Source organism: Gasterosteus aculeatus, chromosome 3 (genome assembly GCF_964276395.1).
Source record: "Gasterosteus aculeatus chromosome 3, fGasAcu3.hap1.1, whole genome shotgun sequence".
NCBI lineage: Eukaryota > Metazoa > Chordata > Actinopteri > Perciformes > Gasterosteidae > Gasterosteus > Gasterosteus aculeatus.
Window position 1 is genome coordinate 15552591 of NC_135690.1, and position 22366 is coordinate 15574956.

Below are 22366 nucleotides of genomic sequence, written 5' to 3' on the forward strand. Positions count from 1 at the left end.
AATTATTCAGTCATTTTATTTTAGGTAGCGTGACGAGAACATATACAAGCAAGTAAACAAATGTGGAATAAATAACATAAAATAATTAAACAAATAAATAGACACATATGGTGACCTCAATGTAGCTTGAAATTTTTTATTGCATCGTAAACAATATGTCAAACTTGGTTTTCTTATTGTGGAGACTTTTGCTAATAGGCTACGGTTGAAAATTAAATTATGTTTAACATCGTGTAGCCTGTTTAAAGTTAGTAGACAGTAAAAACAGATATAGGGCATTTAATCCAGGTCACATTGGAACAACGTTACATTTCTGTCAAAACAAATCACTGACGACCTCCATAACCATTATTATTTTTCACGCCACAAGATGGCGCCCAGGTCCATGTTGTTTTTTCTTCTTCTTCTTCTTCTTCTTCTTCTTCTTCTTCTTTGAAGCTCCGTCCCCGGCGGAGGCTGGCCTGTTTTCCAGCGATGACGGCTTCCTGCCGCTGGGCGTGAGAGGCACTCGGCCGCCCTCACACACACACGCAGCGGGGTGTGCCGAAGGAGAGACGCCTCATCTAGCTCTCGCTGCCCGGCGTGCCGCCGACCCGCCCGCTGGACTCACACTGTTTTGTCCTTTCTTTTTTTGACGTGCGGATGTCGCAGGTGGACTCAGGTGAGTGCGGTTGGCTTAGAGGAAGAAGTAGTTTCTTTTCTTCGCTGGTGTTTGGTTTACGCAGTGCTGGCGGTGAAGTTCTCCCCCCCCCCCCCCTCCCTTACGTGTCACTTCGTGGTGAGAACGTAACGTCACCACGTACTCCATATAAGAATTCAGGGAATTACGCGTCGTTGTGGCTAACTGTGTAAATGTGCGCAGCGGTACCAAATGTTTAAGTTCAATTTGGATAAAGTGCTAGATTTCGTTCAATTCGGCACTCGCAGAACCGATCAGAAGAACGTTTATTCCAGCAGAACGCCTGCTTTCAGTACCGCTCCGTGGTTGACATTGCTGTCCGCGGCGGTTCGGTTATGGTGGCAGAAAGAAGCAGACATTCTATAAACAAAATACTGCGTAGGTGTGAATCATGCCGAATTGAAAAGTACTTGTTAAAGCTCCGACACACAGGTAATTCCACTAATTCAATGTTTCCAGGTATTACGCTAAATAAAAGTACCCATTTTGGCAAAGGGGTTTCGTATGACGTCCTCTAGAAGAGGGCTTAAAGGAGCTCGGACACTATTTTGCAAACTAATCGGAAGTATATTTATGAATAAAACGTATTTTTATTTATGAAGGCATCTTGTGTGTGATGTAGACCATTGTGAGTTGTTATTGACTTGGTACCAACTTTTTACTGCCTACTTGTTGAAGAATTACTGTGACAAGGAGCCTCTGCGTCGGCCTTTTTCTTCATTTGTCCTCTTCTTTTATACCAATATCTACAAACATTTACAATTTTAAGATTCACATTGATAACTTGGCTTTCATCCTCACAAATTGTAATGTTTCCAACCTAGTTATTCTATATTTTAAAGTATTTAATCTAATAACAAAGACAGCCATGCAGGACTCGGATTGACATGAAGGGAACTATATTTTTATACGTAATATTTCAGTCAATAGTTATTTATTTGCTTGTTTATTCTTTGTCACGCTTAAGCTTCTTATATTCTTCACAGTATAACTTTTGCAGCAAAGGTTCTGACCCTCGACCTGTGGAGTTAAAAAAAACAAAAACATATTTTGTAGTTCGACAAGACACAAAAATGCCCAGTAAATTTCAGTTTTTTACCGAAACACGTCTTCCCAGGTGGGAAATGAAAAACGCCATGGAGGGTTCGGTGGGACCGGATGCGAAGGCGAACGGACCCATCGCGGCGCCTAGCAGCCCCGTGCGCTCTGCCGTAGGGCCGCCTCTGGCGCCGCAAGTTGAGCCCCAGTCGTCCATGACCGACGTCACCCAGATGTGGATTAAGTTCGGCAAGACCTTTGCCCTCATCCTGCCGATCTACATCCTGGGGTACTTTGAGTTCAGCTTCAGCTGGGTCCTGGTCGGGCTCGCCGCGCTGTGCTACTGGAAGAGGAACCACGGCGGCAAGGACTACCGGATAAACCGGGCCATGGCGTTCCTGGAGCACGAGGACAAGACGGCGACGCAGAGCCTGGCCACGTCGGAGCTGCCGCCGTGGGTGAGTCCCCTGCATTCCTGCTGTTATCACATTCTTGTCATTATTGGGCTGCTTTCGGACTCCTACTCGCGTTTCTACCCCTCCCTTCTGTTTTTTTGTTTTGTTTTGTTTCTGCGGACAGCAGCAAGCGTACGATCGCGGTATGTTTGGCAGTTTGACTCAAAGGAGCATGAAGCAGCCAATCAAATCAAAGGATCGGCCCATGTTGGAAGCGTCTATCCATGTCACAAGACGCCTTCTAATACCATGACTAACACTCCACTTCTCACAAGATGGGATGTTGGACTTGTTTTATTGGTTGGGGGGATTATTTGTGTGCACTGCAGCTGATAACAATCACAGAAAATTGGCAGCTTGATACTCCGGAACGCCATCGGTGTGAGACCATGTTTGGATGTATTTAGAAACGGCCTCTGGAAGACGTCCCTCAGATGGTCCAGAGGTGTTTTTCACTAAATGGGAGGAGTACCGCTTTACTCCACCAGAACCTCCTTCAGCTAGGACCCCAGCAGAGACCAGTTCACTGAAGAGGAGCGCTCCGCTCCCAGCAGTGGCAGCAGCATCTCCTCCTCTCCCTCCTCCAGGAGCAGAGCTTCATCCTCCCTGCTGGAGACCCAGGAACGCAGTGCTGGAGCGTCTGGAGGGGAGGCAGACTGACTCCCGGTCTGCCGGCGTTGCAGCAGCTTGCTGGTGGAAGCAAAACGCCTTCAGCGTGGCTGCCGCTCCCTCTCCCGTCTCGACATGTGGCGAGCTCCTCCTCGTGCCAAAGACGACTGATCGCTAACATGAAAGGAACGGAGGTTACTCACTGGTTGGATTCAAACTGTCAAAACGATTGCCTCCTAACGTCTGTCCCTCACCGCTATTCCGTGATCTCTGTGGGGGAAAACGTCACGGGGTCAAGGAGAGAGGATGAGGAGTTAGGAAAGGAGGCCGCGGTGAGAATCCGACTCTGCTGCCACTAAGATGCGTTGTTCGGGTGGACGGAGACGCTTGTTAGCGACGTCCGTCTGCAGCGGCCACAAAATGTGTTGTTACAGCGGGAGTCACGCAGACGACACAAACAACCAGGTTCAAAGGAGAACTTTATTAACAAGGCTGCAACACAAATGAGTGACCCTAACGGTCACTGACGCGATCTGCGTTTGTGCGTCTGCATCATCGTTATTCGTAATGAACGGCTGAATCATACGTCACTATTTAAATTTCGCCGCCGCAAGGAATTGTGGGACAGAGTTATCTCCTCTGGTAAAGTTCCAAACATGAAAGGAATGGATATTACTTTGTGATGCTTATTTATTTACGTGTATATAATTAGTCCTCATAGCAGTTTGCCAGACTAAAGAGAAAAAGAAAGAGATGTCGAAGGATTAACGTCCTGATGTACAATGTACAATCGGCAGTGAACTTTGACCCCCCCCCCCGCCCCCCCCTCAGGGAGACGGCATGTCCTTTGCAGAAAAGGCATTGATCTCTCTCACCTCCGTCCCCCTGACCTCGACCCAATGATTACAGGCTGAAAGAAAGTCCCAGAGTTGTCCCAACGACGAGCCCGGTAGTGGTGAAATTATTACAATTGCCAAATAAAAACTAACAATGACCTTTTTTCCACATTTCTCCCATTTAAAAATGTCTTTAAAGTTCAATGAATTGGAGTCAGAAACATTGTGGGTCTTTTGTGGCAGCAGTGTAGAGCGTCACTATTCCTTATTGACTAATTAATAAGGAAAGTAAACAAGTATTTGTTGTCAGTAGAATGGTAATGATGAAGTCTCACATGATACAATATGTGAGAAGATGGTGATAATAATCAATCTGATCCCGATGAAGACATCTTTGTTCCAGTTTAGTGTCTCAGAGGAGTGAAGAAACCAGAAAATATTCACATTGAAGAAGCTGGAATCAGAATTTTGACTCAAACTGATTGGTTGGTCATTCAAATAGTTGATTAATTTAAATATTTTTATTATATATATTATATATTTTATAATTATTATTTTTTTGGCACTACAACCAAGAAGTATTTGTATTATTGGTTTCTATAATTCATAGTTACAGCACCGCTTTCAACAACATTTCACTGCCGCCCTCAACACATAAGAATCACTCGTAAAAGCTTAAAGGAAAACCAGCAGGTGGTCACTATATATGTTTGTACAGCTACAATGTACAGATACACAGATACAATAGATACAATACAACTAAAAGTATGAGGAAAACAAACAGCGGAGAGCTTTTGCGTTACCCCTCCAACGCAGCGGTTTCTACCTTTTTTAACTTTCCGTCTTTGGTCTCGTGAGAGGAGCGCTCCCTTGGCCCCGCCCCCTCTCACCCCACCTGATACGTCTGAAATACTTTTAAGTTACTCACGATGTTTTGAGTGTGAGGATTTTTGATCTGTAATTTTAATAGCCTCTTAAAGTTTTTTTTGTCAGGTGTCCGGTTACTGCTAAATATTTACCTTCCATTCAAATGTGGTCAAAGTAAATTGTAATTTAGCTTAGTCACCCGGTTTCTTTTGAAAACACAACAAAAGTGTGGAGTGAATGATGCCTACGGATCCTTTGATTTAACTGCAGATAAAGAACCAAAGTCCGCTCCATTAAGCAGTGTTTAAGAGACCGTTTGGTGCGTCTCTTGTTTCATTTTGTTAAAGAGGCGATATTGTGCACGAGGTCCTTTTACCTCAGTGACCTCCTGCAGGAACCGCTGACTTCAGGTAACCACGGAAACCAAAACAAAGCTTACAACAGTCTGGTTCTGTCTCTGACCGAAGAGAACAACACAACCGAGCAACCGGAGTACAGACGTCAACACGGACGCCCTCCTCGCTCAAGTCTCTCTGCCTCTTACGATGCTTCTGTAGTTCAGAGAAGTCGCTGATCAGCAGCGCCTATTTCATAACAAGTATTAATAAACTCCAGCTGTACTCGACAGAAACATTCTTCCTCTCCACACCCGGGCAGCACACACACACACACACACACACACACACACTCACACTCACACTCACACTCTGTTGTCCACTGTTGTGGGTGTGTGGCTGGAACGTGTTGTGGGTGTGTTGCTGGTACGGGAGGTTTCCAAACAGCTGTGACACATTTGGAGTGTGAGTCCCACCCACTGGACCGGCTTTGACTCTCACACACACACACATACGTCTTTATCCTGCCACAGAACTCAATTGAGCCTTCACTAAGTGGTATCTTTGATGTTTTTTTCTGTGCGGTACCCCACGTCTCTTCCGGACTTCAGGGCGAAACGTTCCACACCCTGCTCGTAGCTACGGTTGCTAACGATGGATTGGACAGCGTGCCATCCCAGGGAGGGTGAAAAAGTTGTGTAATGTTCGGATTAATGACTAGTAATTTAAGTGAAGTGACTGAGATCATCTCACCCTGGGTTCCTCTGAGCTTCCTCACATGGAAGGAAGCTCTGACCTTTTAGAAACCTTTCGTCATTCTTCCCTCTGGGATGAGCCATTGTTGTAAAAAGAGAGAAATGTTCCTAATTTACTTTGAGGAAATAAATCCTTCCTTCATGGCGTTTTGCTTTGCACACTGAGACAAATAAAAGAACAGCAATGTAGTTTATTGTGGTCGTTCATCTTCCTGTAGCTTTGTTTCCTGCTCTGCTTACTCATTTTGTAGTTTATTGCCATAATAAAACACGTCTGTTGCATGAATATTTGTACATTTAACTTATCAAATATTGTTGCAAATGTTTAGTTTTGCTCCGTCTCGTCTTTACCTCTTGAGCTTATTTGCCTGTTTTTCTCTTGTGGGAAGCACTTTGTTTTTAAAATTGTTTTATGGTTAAAAATGTAATTTTTTATTTTCTGTATTTGAAAGTTTCTGCACTTGTCAAGGTGATGATTGAAATGTGGACGATAAACCATGTGACTTCCTCCCTTTTGTTATTGTTGCCGTGGTAACATGAGCCCTTTGCAGGCGGTACTGCCCTCGCTGCCTCCCAACTCTTGAGGCACGTACTATTATTTATAGACGAATATATGGATACATATACAAGTTTATTTGTCATTTTATTAAATGTCGTGCTCAATATAAAACTGTCTGTATGTATTTATATTCATTTTGGTTTAAAATTGGTATGGGAAATATTGTACATTAAAAATAGTGATTGAATAATTCCTTTTGATGCTATTTAAGTGGATGAAGGAAATATATTTTCTTTTTTTTCCCCTTTTTGAACAATTGATAAGAAAAAACACACTTCAGTGTATTTATTTTATCTTATGTAAACCTACAATTTATTTGTAATTATAGTTTGCGATAAATCATGATCCTGCTTCCGATACCTTTGTTTCCTAGTGAAAGGAGAAAGCACTCAAACTATTAAATAATGTTTATTCATGATTATAGAGATGTGTTTATCTCGTTTATGACCCTGTGGCCTCACAGCGCTCTGTAACCGGTCTCGTGCACGCGTTAGCATTTAGCTTAAAGCTGCTAGCACGTCCATCACACCCCCTTTTACACTCGTCAGAATCCAAATGAATCATTAAAAGCTGTGATTCTAACTCGCTCCTTTCTGTCTATTCTCACAGGTCCACTATCCAGATGTGGAGAGAGTGGAGTGGCTGAACAAGGTACGCTAACACACACGAATGAACCCTCTCTCTCCTCTCTCGCCCACTGCTTTGTGCTGTTAGAGGCACTCGGGGGGGGTATAAATAGGATCTGAATCTGGAGCTCTAGCGGCCCCCTCCAGAGGAAGAGGAGAGGATGAGGAAGAGCATCGCTCCAAAGTTCAGGTTGACTTCCAGGAGGAAGTTAGTTAGTTGACGTAGTGATGGCATCGTCGCATCGGTTTGTGGATTAGTGGAATGTTTTTAATTATACGGTTGTACGATCATTGTTAGGAGTAGTTTCCTCACTTGAGTTAATGCTTTTCCTGTTCTATTGCACAGCTGTATGAAACTAAGGAGAATAGTGAACTAATGCATACAGCTATTTAGCAAAATAATAATAATAATAATGAATCATCAAAACAGACATAAAAAGGTAAAAAACAAACCTCCCCAAGACATTTCACATAAAAGGAACAAACATCGAGTTAATCCAGTGATATAAATTGTTGTTCGATTAGCGAATATTTTCAAGTCAAATCAGAAAATCATTAGAAATATTACAACAACCCATGATGGAGACAACAACATATCGGCCGATAGTTTCCCTAAAAGAACCACAAAGTGTTCAACAAAGCTCGTCTGTTCACTTCAGATCTTTAGTCCCTTTTTTTCTTTTCTTAAACCGCCACGCCTTCAAAATAAGAGCTGTCAGGTGAGGTCTGATACATTCCTGCGGGTTGAAGGTTCCTCCCAGGTCGCACAGCTCTAGAGTAGAAGAACGCCGCACGGCCGTATCATAGCAACGGATAAACCAGCGCTTCACATTACTCTTTAATCCTTTTTGTTTTACGTTACAGAAGTCTGTTGATGCGGAACACTGGTCTCTCCCTTCAGCCGTATTAATGTGTAGAACATAAACAATAGGAAACCAGATCGCCCGCCGCCCCCTCACCGCCAAATCAGGAGATGGTTGTAATCGTTTTGGTTTTCAGACGGTGAAGCAGATGTGGCCGTTCATCTGCCAGTTCGTGGACAAACTGTTCAGAGAGACCATCGAGCCGGCGGTGAAGGGCGCCAACCCCCACCTGGCCTCCTTCTGCTTCACCAAGATCGACATGGGCGACAAGGTGAGGGGGCGGTTAGCTTAGCGGCTCCATTTGATTTATTGCGCTTGTAGTTTTCAGCTCCCTGCCAAAGCATTTTGTATTCTATCTTTCAGTTTTTAAAGCACTTTTCGCGGGAAATAACAATGTCATTTTACCGTAATAATCCTGCTTCTCGCGCTGTCCAAGTGAAGACACTTCTTCTTCATGTCCTCCCACAGCCACTGCGAGTGGACGGGGTGAAGGTGTACACGGAGAACGTGGACAAGAGGCAGATCATCATGGACCTGCAGATTAGGTGACCCCCCCCCCCCAGCTGTTAAATGCTGTTTTGTGAGCCTTACAACAATAAACCTCACATCTGCATCTTGGTTTGTGTTCAGGGTTTCTTAACTAGAACAACAAAATAAAGTACGTTCAATGTATTTGTTTTATTTTTCCTTTCAGTTTTGTCGGGAACACGGAGATCGACGTGCACATCAAGAAATACTACTGCAGAGCTGGAATCCAAAGTATACAGGTGAGTTTCATGATGCAGGTAATAATAATATCTGTGTAATATTGTCATGTCTTGTTTCTGTTGTTTTTTGTCACTCTGAAACTCACAAGTCCTTTTAATCCAACTCACGATTCATCAGTTCTTTTAATCATAACAGAATAAAAAGCAAATCCTTTTAGATGCTGGAACCAGAGAAATATTCTCTTAAATTTTTTTAATTCGTTGATGAATAATCCTGTTTTTTTCAAGTCGCTGATTTTTTATTAACCTAAAAAAAGAATAATCAAATGATTCAATGACTACAGTAAAACGACCAAACCACATGAAGAAGCTTAATAATGTGAATGTTTTTAGGAAGAGACTTTCTGCCTGATGGTATTCATAGGGGCCCTCGTTCCCTAGACCATAACCTTTGACCTCCACAGAGGCCCTTTTTACATAATGTGTTGACACTGGACTGATAGAGGAGATCTTATCCGCTCCCCATCATCTATGTACTGGTCTCAGATCAGGCCGAGCGGCGGACATTGACACACACACACACACACACACAGAGAGAGAGTCTGGGCCTTGGAGGCAGAGTAAATATGTGTGGCTTTGATATCTTTTTTTTGTTCCTTAATGGGCGCTCAGGGAGTGAGACGTGAGCTGGGGCAGCTTATCGTGAGCGCTGAGTCATGTTCTGGGGGGAAGTTTTCATCTCGGCTTCCTCTTAATCCACTGCAGAACGTTTTCGAAAGCATCCCTCCTTCTCCTCTGAGGGCAGGGGGGGGTAAGCTATCTATTTAAAACATCTGCCCACCGCGCCCGGTTTGATGGGAGAATCGCTGGTGTTTGATTACTCAGAGTGGAGCCAGGCTGCATCTCTGAGGTCTGAGTCACTGAGGAGGACGAGGAGGAAGAAGAAGGCATTAGCTGATCTTCTCTCCCTGTGACCACACATATGATCCCAAACCGTACGCTCTGTAAACCAAATGACCAAGGGACAGGGTACATCTGATGCTGTTTTGGTGATTGCAGCTATTCCCTTTTTCAAAAAGTGGCTGTTTTTAGGCTTTTTAAATTTTTCTTTTTCTTAGAGAAGAAAAATAGCTGAAAAGAACTAGGTGCTTTGTCTCAGCCAATGATATAAAATGTTTTTGGCAGTGGAACCGTAATAATTCTGACAATCAGGTGATTATACACACATATGTGTGTCATTAATAACCCCTAAAATGTTAAAGTCTCCCCCTAAACACAGGCAAAGCTAATCGAGGATACAGCATCAAAAGCAAGATGAGACAACATCACCTCTGTTAACGTTAATAGTCGGGGGAAAAAAAAATCTCCCCATAATCAATTTAATAAAACACAAGGCGAATAAGCATGGATGCATGGGTTTGCTTTCTCCTGCAGCTGCATGGGATGGTGCGAGTGGTGATGGAGCCTCTGCTGGGGGACATGCCTCTGATCGGAGCCCTTTCAGTCTTCTTCCTCAAGAAACCGGTGAGTGCCTCCTGACCTCAAAACGGTTTCCTTCTCATGGGCGTTTCCACGCAAATCCTCTGACAATGTTCATTTTTACTGTTTTTTTTTTTTTTCTTTTTCCACAAGATAAATGTTCTGAAAAAGTCGTATGGAGTCATGGAAGAAAAGTAAAAAAATATTAGAATTATTTTTTTAAGTCTAAAAATATCAAAATATTCTAGGCAGACAAATGTTTTGTAAAAAAGTATTTTGTCAAACATTTTTAATTTAAAAAGATGTGTACCGATTTGAAGGAGGGGCAGCTATCACGTTTTGGAAAGCGCTACAAACTATGAAATACATTTTTTTCTTATAATGTTGCAGATGGAACCAACATCAACTATTACTATTATTTGTTTATATCGAGCAGACATCTTTGTGGAGATGAATGAATACAATTGTGAGGAAATAAAAAAAGTTTCAGACTGACACTCTTGAGAGTGAGTCACCACCGGGACCTTCCCCACCGCGCTGCCTTCCTGTAGCAAGGCAGCGTGGCATTGTGGGCCGCCGTGGTGTGCGCTTAGAGCGCTAACGAGGCCACAGGAAGACACACACAATTAAACTCACTTCATCTACGATGGACCAGTGTTGTCTGGTTGTCCACTCAGTAGACACCAGGGTGCGTCTGTTCCTGTAATGCAGCCTCGTTTTATTACCAGTGACCGTTTGGAGGATGAGATGTTAAATATGTGTCCTCCTCTCAGCAGTCCGGCTCCTCGGGTAACCCAGTTCTACAGTAATCCACGTGCAGGAGCCTCGTGAACTGGGTTATAAAACCAGGTTACGCTCCTGAATGCGACCGTAGTGTCTGGTTACACAACGGCGTGCAGCGCCTGCTGTGAGGGTCGTCGTTGCATCACCACGTCCTTGCATCTGAGCCGGGTCAGAACCGGCACTTTATCTGGAATGATTGAAATGGTGAAAGCCGAGTGGGAGCGACTTCAGCAGCCTGTTTATGGATCACGTCACGGTCTAATCTAATCCACCAGATCGTCGCATTTCTTCTGTTTCCAGCGGGGCCGCGACTTTGTGCACAAACACACACTGAGACACACACACACACACACACATTGAGGTCAGATTAAATGAATAAAGAAAAGATTAAAAATGGAGAACTGAAATAGAATCCAGAGGATTTGATGATGTAGCATGATGATTACAACCTTTACTAAATAATAACTTATGAACTACAAACGTTTATTCACTAATCTGCCGTAAAGCTTCAACACTTTGACATCCATCACAGTGTTTGGGCATGAATCCATTGTAGGTTTCATATTATGTCATTTCTACATCCTGTTTACACGAAGGAGTACCCAATCCGCCCTGATCTGTTGATTGTCGGGTGAATTGAATTAAGAGTCAGCTCCTCGGCCGGGCTGATCCATGATGATGTCAGAGAGCATTCTAGTTTTACAGAAATTGTCACTTATTTTGTTAAGTTTGTTATCTACTGTTGTAATGCCAATTAGTCCAAAAAGTTACTTTTTAATCTGAACTAACCTGTCAAGTTTGCTATTTATTATCTCCAGTTATTCACCAGTTAACTACAGATGCATTCCTAAACCTCTCTGGTCTCTTATTAAGAATCCTATCTCCTTCTTTCAGTTGCTGGACATCAACTGGACGGGTCTCACCAACATGCTGGACATCCCTGGAGTCAAGTGAGAGACGCACGCACCCTTATTTCCATGACACACTGAGACTTTCTGAGATTAGCTTTGTGCTAACTGCTTCTAATTAGCATTTAAAACCAACCGTTTCCGAGGCTCAAGTGTGTGAAGGACCGCAGTGGTGAAGAAAATAATCTAAAAACTTGACCTGATGGCGTTAAAAGTAAAGATGTTACGATCGATCCTCAGGGGAGCATGATTGTGTGAGTCCTGTTGCTGTTAAGGCTCAAAAACTACAGATGTGAATCTCTGTTACTCTGCTAGCGAAAAAATAAGCCCCCCCCCCCCCCAAGAAATATCATGCCAAAGCGCCCTCTGCCACTCCGCTGCTGTTTGTCTTTAAGCTGAGAAACTGGCTGCGGTTCCCAAGAGGCCCCGCCCTCAGAAATGAAGCTTTCCTTGTTTGATGGGTTGTGTGTGTGTGTGTGTGTGTGTGTGTGCGCGTGTGTGTGCGCGTGTGTGTGTGTGTGTGTGTGTGTGTGTCACTCACTCCACCCTCTCTCGCTCTCTTCCTGTGCGGAGGCCCCTCACTTTTTCCCTCGGTGGTTATTTGCATTTGTCCCTGAGGCAGCGTGAACACATGAGGTCACCTGGTCGTTTGGCGAGTCGGTTGATTCTGCCGTGTTTTCAATGCAGGTCGCTGCCGCCCTCCAGAGGAAGTGAGGGGGAACAACAGCGGATTTAAACAATGACCATACAAAAAGGCGCCATATTTAATAGCAGTTTATATTATTTAAATATTTTTCTTTATATATTTTTTTTCTAAAAGCCCTCAAGTTACTATTTTCTCAGGATCAGTTGATCCAATTCACACTAAAACACCCATATTTCCCCCCTCGGCCTGTGGTGATAACATGATAATCATGCTCTGGATTTTAAAGGTTCAGGCCCGTGAGATGTTTTCATTTCTCTCAGTAGAAGTGTATATTTACTTTATTTTTCAGTGCTCATAAATAATAATTCACACTTTTTTCATTGGTACCAAATAAATAAGTTAGCGTTGCAACCAACAATATTTTCCCTTATTGATTGAACCAATAATTATCTTTATGCTTCTGGTTTTGAGAGGATATCCTCAAATCCTGTTAAGCAGTCAACATATGTTGTTTATTTTCATGTATGGTGAACAGAAGTCTGGCTATCATTGGTAATTTGACTGAAGCCGCCCGTGTATATATAATATAGATACATACTTATATGTGTGTATATTAAGTCATCAATGTAGAATGATCCCACAAAGAAGATTGTTCATATTTTTTTCATTTTTAATCATTATCCCAAATATCATCATCCACTAATCACTTCCTCCCTCCTCTTCGTTCCTCCTTCCTTCTCAGTGGTTTGTTTGACAACGTCATCCAGGACATCATCGCCAGCCAGATGGTTCTCCCAAACCGCATCTCCATCCCTCTGGTCCAGGAGAGCCAGCTGGCCCAGCTCCGCTTCCCCATTCCCAAGGTCTATCTCTCTCTCTCTCACACTCTCACACACACACTGCTGTAGTTACGTTTGGTCCTCAATTAACTACTTGAATTATCAATAAGGGAATTGTGTCTGTCTCTCTCCTGCTCAGGGCATCCTGAGGATCCACTTCATGGAGGCCCAGGACCTTCTGGGCAAAGACAAGTTCCTGGGGGGGCTGATCAAAGGCAAGTCGGACCCCTACGGCTTCGTGAGGATCGGGACGCAGGTGTTCCAGAGCAAGGTCATCCACGAGAACTTGAACCCCAAGTGGAACGAGGTGTACGAGGTGAGTGAGCGTCGCCGGGTAGCAGAGGGGCAGCGGCGTGAAGCGTTACTGTGTTTTATTGTGTTTGCTTTTTCAGGCCTTTATATACGATTACACGACACACAATCTGGAGATCGAGCTGTTCGATGAAGACACCGATAAAGACGACTTCCTGGGAAGGTACATGTTAAAGTGCAAACTTAAAGCTCATCGCCACAGCAGAAGAATGTCAGGAGTTTAAGGCCACTTTTTATTAATAACCGAAGCCAAAAAGCTCCAAAGGTTTTGTGTGTTTCCTCCAAAGAGGCCATCTGTGATTATGACAACTAACTACTGCTAAAATAATCAATAAGTTGATAGTCATTCAGGTCATATATCCACTCAAAAATACAAATAATCTTTGTCTCTCGTGCTGCTAAAATATGAGAAATATATTTTGTTTTTGGACTAAATGAAACTTTTAAGTTGTTACTTTTTACTCCTTTCTGATTAATGAACAAATAAAACATTTATATTAAAAATATTGTTTTGGTTGTGTCGCCTCAGTAATACGACTTGTGTGTTTGTTTTCTCTTCCAGCCTGACCATCGACTTGGCCGAGGTCCAGAAGGAACGGAAGGTCGACGAGGTATCTGCGTCTGCTGCTCTCATAGCCAAACATTGTGTGTGTGTGTGTGTGTGTGTGTGTGTGTGTGTGTGTGTGTGTGTGTGTGTGTGTGTGTGTGTGTGTGTGTGTGAGAACCTTCCATGCTAACGTGGGAACCTGTCCTCGTCCTCAGTGGTTCGTGATCGAGAACGTGGACACCGGGAAGCTGCACCTCAAACTGGAGTGGTTATCTCTGCTGCCCACCCCGGAGAAGCTGGACCAGGTACAGAGCCGCTGCTCACTCCACGCACAATAAAAAAAAAAAAAACACCCTCATTGAACTCTGTAAAAGTGTGTGTGTGTCTCCTCTCAGGCTCTCGCAAGCATCAAAGCCGAGCGCGGTCAGGCCAACGACGGCCTGTCGGCGGCGGTGCTCGTCGTCTTCCTGGATTCAGCCAAAAACCTGCCAGTAAGTTGATCCGGTCCAACCTCCCAGAATGCACTGCTGCTGTAATGATTCCCAGTAGTGAACTAATGCAACAAATACAGATATTTTTGGAGCCCAGCTGAAGAAAAGTGCTCATTTATAGAAACTTAAATGCATTTATCAATCAATTTAATTCATTCATAATGTATGAAAATATACAATATTGAAAAGATTCTTTTAAACTTGAAAATGCACAACAAAGATTTTGCAAAAGTAAGATTTATGAGATAAATGGGGGGTAAAAAATACATTTTATTATAAATTTCTTTCTTCTACTTCTCTTACATGAATTGGAGCTGTATTTTTTTGGCTTTGTTGTTTTGTGGTCAGTACTTTATTACAAAGTTCTTTGCGATCCCACCCGCCTGCTGCTCCAGGTTGTTTAAAACAAACATTCCCGGGATCTTGAGTGTTATCGTCTTCTTCAACCGCTTTTCTGTTCTTTAACCTTCTCATCTTTTAAGTGCATCAAAGAGAAGACTTACAATTATAGGAAATAAGAAATGACATAAAATGTAGGTGTTTCTCTGGCTTCAAGTTTAGAAATTAAGTTTTTAAGCTACCATAAATATTTGCTACTTATTGAATATAGAAAGCAATTGAAATTGATAAATAGTCCCGACATCTGGTCAACAGCTGCATTTTTTTCAACTACTTGTTTGCATTGAGTGGAGAGTGAAGATCTGGTTTCCTTCTGATCGCTCTCAGCACCTTTCGCTCGGTTTCTCTTCTACTATAAAGAAGTCTTATCTGTTAGTATGTGAACTCTGCGGTGCCGGCCTCACCTTCCTCTTCTCCGCCTCCTCTTCTTCTCCCCCCCCCCCGAAGAGCGTCTTCGAGGGGAACTTGGGCTCCGGCTACTTAAAGGAGCGGCGGGGGGCGGGGCTTGTGTTCTGTGAGAACACCGCCTCCCTCTATAGGTCCTTATTTGTGAGTGTTCTGCTCCAGATCCTTTTGTTACGTTTGCTTGTTGTTGTTTTTAAACACAAAGCAAAGGTTTGAACCAATGAGCATGAAGCCAGACTAGTGCATGATCATTTATTAACGGCAACTTTTTGTTTGTTAGTTTGGTTGATGACAAAGCGGAGGAAAGTAGCAGGTGCGAATAATCAGAAGTCTCTTCCCTCCTCTGCTGCTCTCATTGTTTCCTCTGATCTTGTTCCATCTGACGGTTTATACTCTTAGTTTAAGATACGTTAACTTCTTCTTGTCTTAACAATTTTACTTCCATTTTTCGTTTCATATTGGTTCGATAATTCTTCCTCATTCACAATAGTACATTTAGACAGTTTTGTGTTGTTTGTTTCTCGGTGACAATATTCTCACAACCGTTATTCAACATTAAGAGTCTGTTAAATGAACGGAGAGAGGAGGAATCCGTGTGAGGCTGCGAGCAGGGAGGGTGAATTCTCTGTGGATTGCTTCCCCTCCAGCCTTCCTGCATCTACCCGTTGTGTGTAACAGATTTCCCCCGTCAGTCTGCCGTGTGGTCCGCGAAACTAATCTCATAATCTCCAATTTACCTAAAAGATTTAGAGATTTTCATTTCATAATTTTAGATGGAACTGTTATCAGCATTTCAAATATGATCAGGTTTTATGTTGCATTTTTTCACAAACAATTTAAAATTTGGAGATCATGCTTGTCTTTTCATTCATATTTATATACGTTGACGTAGCTCGCGTAGCGTACGTAGCTCGTGTAGCGTACGTAGCTCACGTTTTCATCGAGTAGCGTACGTAGCTCACGTAGCGTACGTAGCTCACGTTTTCATCGAGTTGTTTTGTTGTCATATCAATGTCTTTTCACACCATATGAATATATTAATGTCCCCCAATCATCACCAGAACACCTCCATTGTGTTTTCAATCAGAATGATTCCTTCCTTCTCATCTTCACTTCTTCTTCTCAATTCTAATGAATCAATAATCAATGACTGACCTGTGGAATTTTAACTACAGTCCAACCAACGCGTGTCGGCTGCTCTGTTTAATTGGAATCGAAATCATTTCGATAAAGATTTCAACAATCATTGCTGAATTGTGTGATTATCAGACACTATTATCCAGCGTTGGTTGCACCCTTGTTGCCTCCTCATGTCCAGGTCTAATTGGGCAACGACGTTAACCATGTGACCATCCATGTTGTCTCTCTCCCTCGTCTCATTGTGTCCTTTGGTCTTTCTCCTCCCGGCATGGCCCTCCACCCCCCCCCCCCAACCCCTCGTCTCCCTAATAACCTACTGGTGTGTGTGTGTGTTGTTTTCACTCTCCTGCCTTGTCTTCGGGGGAAAATCAAAGCGCAATCCGTTAGAGTTCAACCAGGCAGGTCTGAGGAAGGCCTCGCTCAGTAAGGCCATCAAGGTAATGACCGCCCCCCTCCCCGCACATCGAGGAGGAAACACGACCTATACGGACAGATTATAGAATTTATACTTTTACAACAAATGCCACATTTAATATTGGTTGGTGCTTTTATTGTGAAAAGCTCACACATGCGACTGTAGAAACGTATAGATAAGACAATGAATTTTCCTCACAGCTCTATTTGTAAATATTAGGGAAAGTTCTGCAGGAAAGGCCGTCATGGTTACCGGAAGTGAACTAACTTTTATTGTGAAATCATTAACAAACTCTACTAATCATGTTTGTTTACTAAAACTATGTCTAACAATGTGTGTTGTAAATAACAACATTGTTGTCATAATTTACACTCCTGTTTTCATTCAGAGAAACTTTTGTGTTTTGGTGGCGTTTTTGGGACTTCCTGTTTTGGGGCCACCCGATGCGCTTTCCCTCTTAGCTCCTCCCCCTTTAGAAGTTACACGTTTGGCCACCAGCTGCTGAAATGTGACGAGTAGCTCCGTGTCGTTTGGTATCACGGCAAAGATGTGACATCACGTGCCCGAAAATTAAGCTGAATGAGCTCAAAATTCACATTTTAAATGTTCACAACATACAGCCATGTTGTAAAAACATTTAACACTATATTACATTAAATGCTTTTTGTGAATAGTTGAATGTACTTTCCTTCAATATAATGATTTAACAACTGAAGAGTTTTACTCCCATTATATTCATTGTTTGAAGGAAATTGTCTCCGATTATTCTGAGGAAACAGTTTGTCGGTCTTGTTACCCGTTTTCCTTTTTTCTTCTGCAGTCCGGTAAGAAGGTGACCAGCAGTCCCAGTCCCTTCGTCCAGTTCACAGTGGGACACAAGCCCCTCGAGAGCAAGGTCAGAGCGGAACATGACCCCCCCCCCAACATTCAGTAACATCCTTTATTCACCTTACTCCTGTCCGTCCCTTCCTCCACCAGATCAGATACAAGACCAACGAGCCGGTGTGGGAGGAGGCCTTCACCTTCCTCATCCACAACCCCAAAACACAGGAGCTGCAGGTGGAGGTATGGAGGCACGCTCCTGTGTGTGTGTGTGTGTGTGTGTGTGTGTGTTGTGAGTGACCTGGTGTGTGCGTCTCTCTCCAGGTGAAGGACAAGAAGCACGATTGTTCTTTGGGGACGTTGACGTTTCCTCTGAGCCGCCTGCTGGAGGCGGAGGACATGACGCTGAACCAGCGCTTCCCCCTGAGGAACTCCGGACCCAACTGCACCCTCAAGATGAAGATGGCTCTGCGGGTCGGTGGAGAACCTTTCCTCCTGTGGCTTTTTAAAACCAATAAAAAATATATATATATATATATATATATATATATATATATATATATATATATATATAATTTTATTTCTCAGTTGCAACACAGAATTTAGAATTGAACTGTTTTTCTTTTCAGGTGCTGTGCTTGGACAAGAGCCCTTCCTCCGGCTCAAACCCCGCCCCCTCCTCCGCGCAGGTGGGCAAGAACAGCTCGGCCAGCCGAAACCCGCGGCCCTCCGTGTCGCCCGAGTCCTTCGTGCCTCCGGCCTCCTCCTCCTCCCCCCCCACCCCCAGCTCGTCCTCCATGTCGGCTCAGGACCTGCTGAACCGCCGCAGGGAGTCCGAAGAGCCCTTCAGGTCCCCAGGAGGTATGGACATGGGACCAGGAGGAGGAGGCCGGGGCCTGGCCGACACCGGGCGTAGCACCTCCAACCTGGCCATCTCCGGCTCCCAGCAGCACCTGGCCGGGGGCAAGGAGCCGACGCCGAGCATCGCCTCGGACATCTCCTACCCGTACGCCGCTCAGGAGCTGCAGCAGAGGCTCCAGCAGCTGCAGAAGTACGGCTCGACCAATCGCGTGCACCCTCTCGTCCGCGCAGAGATCCGACTTTACTTTAACACTTTGTATCCTGTTGAAATGTAGTGGTTTGGTTTTGTCTGTGAGTGATGATTTTCTTTAGCGAGGCTTATTATTCCAATAAATCCACGATTGCGTGTGGCGCGTCGCTGCAGGATCCAAGGAATGAGTCAGCATTTTGTCCCACTTCACCCTACATTCTCCCCCCCCCCTCTCCACAGTGGCTCAGGCCCCAGTCACTACCCTCTGGGTGAAATCCAGCTGACGGTCCGACTCGCCTCCCAGAGGAACAAACTCGTTGTGGTCGTCCACTCTTGCAGGTACCTGAGGTTGTCTCCCCCCCCGCCCCTCACCTCCATACATCAGACGTGTCGTATTCACTCTTCTACGCATCTCTGCAGGAACCTGATCGCGTTCACGGACCACGGCTCGGACCCGTACGTCCGCCTCTACCTGCTGCCTGACAAGCGGCGGTCGGGCCGGAGGAAAACTCACACCATCAAGAAGACCCTGAACCCGGTGTACGACCAGACGTGAGTTACCCAGCAGCTGGAGTGGGGGGGGGGTCGTTGAGGTGAGGTGGTTTCTGCCGCTGAGTATTCTCTCTCTCTCTCTCCCCCGCGCAGGTTTGAGTTCAACGTTTCCCTGGTGGAGCTCCACAGGAGGACTCTGGACGTGGCGGTGAAGAACGGCGGGGGTCTGCTCTCCAAACACAAGGGCCTCCTGGGGAAGGTGCGGAACCCTCTAGGACCACCTCGTCCCGACATAAGGGGATATCTCAATGTGACATTTCATATTTCCAACACGTTCCACTCTTTTCTTTCTCCCCAGGTCCTGGTGGATCTGACCCACGAGGAGTCCAATAAGTCCTTGACTCAGTGGTAAGTCTGCTTGATCCACAGTTCGTGTCACACGACTGGTTCATGTCTCAAAAGCTCGCTCCTTTATTACCATTAAGCGGAAGGTGCAAGGAGAAAGGCCACACAGGTCGGATTGGACAAGCACACGCGAGACTTTCACCCAGGAGGCCGCTGTTCTCTGTCCCGTCAGAAACCAGAAGGGAACTTTGATTTAACGCTCGTAACGTGATCTTCCTCCTCCTGCAGGTACGAGCTGAGCGAAGACGGCCTGACGAAGTCTCACCAACTATAGACGCTCTTCACACCACCACCACCACCATCATCATCACTACCATCATATCTCTTCCACCTGTGTGTGTGTGTGTGTGTGTGTGTACACTAAAGGAAACTGAAGCAGCTTTGACATTCATCTAATCACATCAGTCGCAAGGCAAACCTCCCCTTTAAGAAGTGAAAGGCTGATAGACTAAAGGGAGTCTAGAGTAATATATATTTACATATATATATATATATATATATATCACACGCTTTACCGCTGTGGAAATCTATGTTCCATATTTTTAGGAGAATCTAAAACCGCTGTAGAGGAAGACAATCTATTTTCTTTGTTACGTAGAAAGCGACGATGTGAAGGTTTGTAAATATTAACGTGATCGAGGACACAAGGGGGAGAAGAGAGGAGCAGTCGCTTATTTGGCCAAACGATTGTTATTTTATGATGTTTGATTTGTTCTTTTTTGTCTTTTTTTTAAATGGACTGAGGGTCTGAAGCGCAGCACCAAAGAGACAAGAAGTATTTCATTTTTAATTTTATTTCTTTGGTAACGCAGCTTCACTCTGTTTTTGTTCCACGGTAATAACATGTGTAATAACAAAGTTAGATAAACAAATATTAATGTTTGTTTTGGATCTTAATACGCCAACAACGAGGCCGTCGTTAATGTAACCCGTTTGCTTTTTAAGATGAATATTTGCACATCTGTGTTTTATTTTTTTATTTTATTATTCTGTTGGGGATCATTGTAACTTAGTTGCAATTTAAACATTAACTAAATTCCTTGTTGAAATGTATTTTTAAAAATAGTTAATTGTATAAAACTGTATTTAATATCATCAGACTTTTTATAATTTGATTTATCTTAAGCCACTATGTGTAGAAACATAATAATCTGCCCCCCAGTGGTGTTTTTACAAAAAAGGACACGTAACAACAAAAATAATAAGGATAATGTTAATTATCAACATTTTCGAGTCATACTCGCCTCATGTTCTCTGCAGGTTTCCCTTAATCTCAACACTTCCTGCTTATGTTATTTCACATTAAACGACTTTCCACTCTTTTCCCTTTTTAATGTCAAAGGAAACAGGAAGGTGCAGTAAGCCAGGACAGTATTGGTGAAATAAATAAAATTACTGTATTCAAACAGGATTAATTCATCCCACTTTTCACTTTGGTTTTTACAAACAACAAATTGACACATTTGAAGAAAAAATGAAAAATTTAAAAGAAATTGATTAATATTGATTAATATTTCAACAAAAATCACTTTTTGGTCTAAAAGGCCCTTAGTTTGTTTTTATATCACGATGGTTTTGTTTACGAATCAACTATAGTGTCTTAACACCTCATCAAGTGTCTTGTTTATTCTTCCAACTTGTGTTGAAAATGACGGATTCCTTTTTCTTTCGTATTTTATGTACAAATGGAGTTCTTTTCTCACTCACATGACATCAGTAACAGCATATACTTATTATTATACACATACACTTTATATATAAATGCTTCAGCCAAAGAGCAGAGGAGGCCGGTGTGACCTTTGACCTCCTAAAAAGAACTTTTTGCCTTGTGTTTTACACAGAGAAAGTATTTCGCACACACGTCTGTAAGCTGTTTGTAACGGTGTCTCGTTTGGTGTTTTATTTTGTAGGAATCAATTGGTTGGATTCAGTACATATGAGAGCTTGTGTCCTTGCGAAGGGCCTTTTTTTCATTCTTTTTATATTTTACTCTTCCGTCTTCTTAATTTATCTCGTGCCTTAAGATTCACGCGACCCGGAGATGTTCACCGGTGAGAAGAGAACCCGGACATAAGGTCACCGGTGTCCCCGACGTCCCAGGATGTCTCCCAAATGTCTTTTAAACAAAATAAAGAGCTTTACAGCAGCATGACGCCGTACAAGGCCAGGCGTGGTGTTTGTTTTTATAAAAGAGAAATCTTAATTTGATGTTTACTGAGGGAATAAATCATAGTGGTCTATGGGACCAGAGGAGTTGCCCCCTGCTGGTCACTACAGGGAATGCAGTTTTAACGCCCGCACTAAACTGGCAGGTTGGAGTCTGAGTGAGGAAATGATCTCTATGGAAAAACAAAATCCTTTTCAAGACATTTAGGATATTTGGTGTGTTAACATTTAAAACTAAGCACACCGTTTGATCTATTTCTTCAACTAAAAACGGCATTTCACTACACTGAAGCACCTCTACACGTTATGGGACTTTAAAGTCAACCTCATGGTTGAGGTGGATGTTGAGGTGAGGCTTGATGAATATAAATACCCGTGAACATGAGCAACGTGAACTTATTCATATGTAGTAGTACATTAACTAATGTACAGTCAGTCTACGGATGCACATTGAATGACAGGCTCTTCCTCATGGCTCATCATCCACCTTCCTCCCATAGCACCTGAACGCAGCACGGGATCCGGAGTGAAGAGGTCCGTGAACACATCAAGTAGAATGGAACAGATTTCCGGATATTGAGTGATTTGATCTCCAGAGTAAAAGTTGAAAAACATGGTCATGACAAGACAAGGGGAGGAAAATAAATGTCTGTTTTTGTGCCAAAGTAAATCAATTCTACCATGGCTAAAATGTCTGTACATGTTTAAGTCATGTGTGTTTTTTTAATCCACACGTG

General features: G+C 43.5%; 1 protein-coding gene across 4 annotated transcripts; it reads left to right on the forward strand.

Annotated features, from left to right (window-relative positions):
* The first annotated feature begins 438 nt into the window (after nucleotides 1-438).
* esyt2a (extended synaptotagmin-like protein 2a) lies at nucleotides 439-21622 on the forward strand. Of its 4 annotated transcripts, XM_078099677.1 has the most exons (25): nucleotides 439-661; nucleotides 1797-2175; nucleotides 6743-6784; nucleotides 7759-7893; nucleotides 8091-8167; nucleotides 8317-8389; nucleotides 9764-9853; nucleotides 11486-11541; nucleotides 12888-13008; nucleotides 13124-13300; nucleotides 13377-13459; nucleotides 13859-13907; nucleotides 14059-14148; nucleotides 14239-14334; nucleotides 15181-15282; nucleotides 16653-16715; nucleotides 17514-17588; nucleotides 17672-17758; nucleotides 17840-17989; nucleotides 18145-18566; nucleotides 18807-18905; nucleotides 18987-19118; nucleotides 19212-19317; nucleotides 19417-19466; nucleotides 19692-21622. In XM_078099677.1, exons 2-25 carry the CDS (start codon nucleotides 1804-1806, stop codon nucleotides 19735-19737), a joined length of 2793 nt encoding a protein of 930 aa, XP_077955803.1. In that variant the 5' UTR covers nucleotides 439-661; nucleotides 1797-1803; the 3' UTR covers nucleotides 19738-21622. The 4 variants fall into 4 exon arrangements, with proteins under 4 accessions (XP_077955803.1, XP_077955804.1, XP_040028019.2 ...); XM_078099678.1 differs by lacking the exon at nucleotides 16653-16715; XM_040172085.2 differs by lacking the exon at nucleotides 15181-15282.
* The last annotated feature ends 744 nt before the right edge of the window (nucleotides 21623-22366 follow it).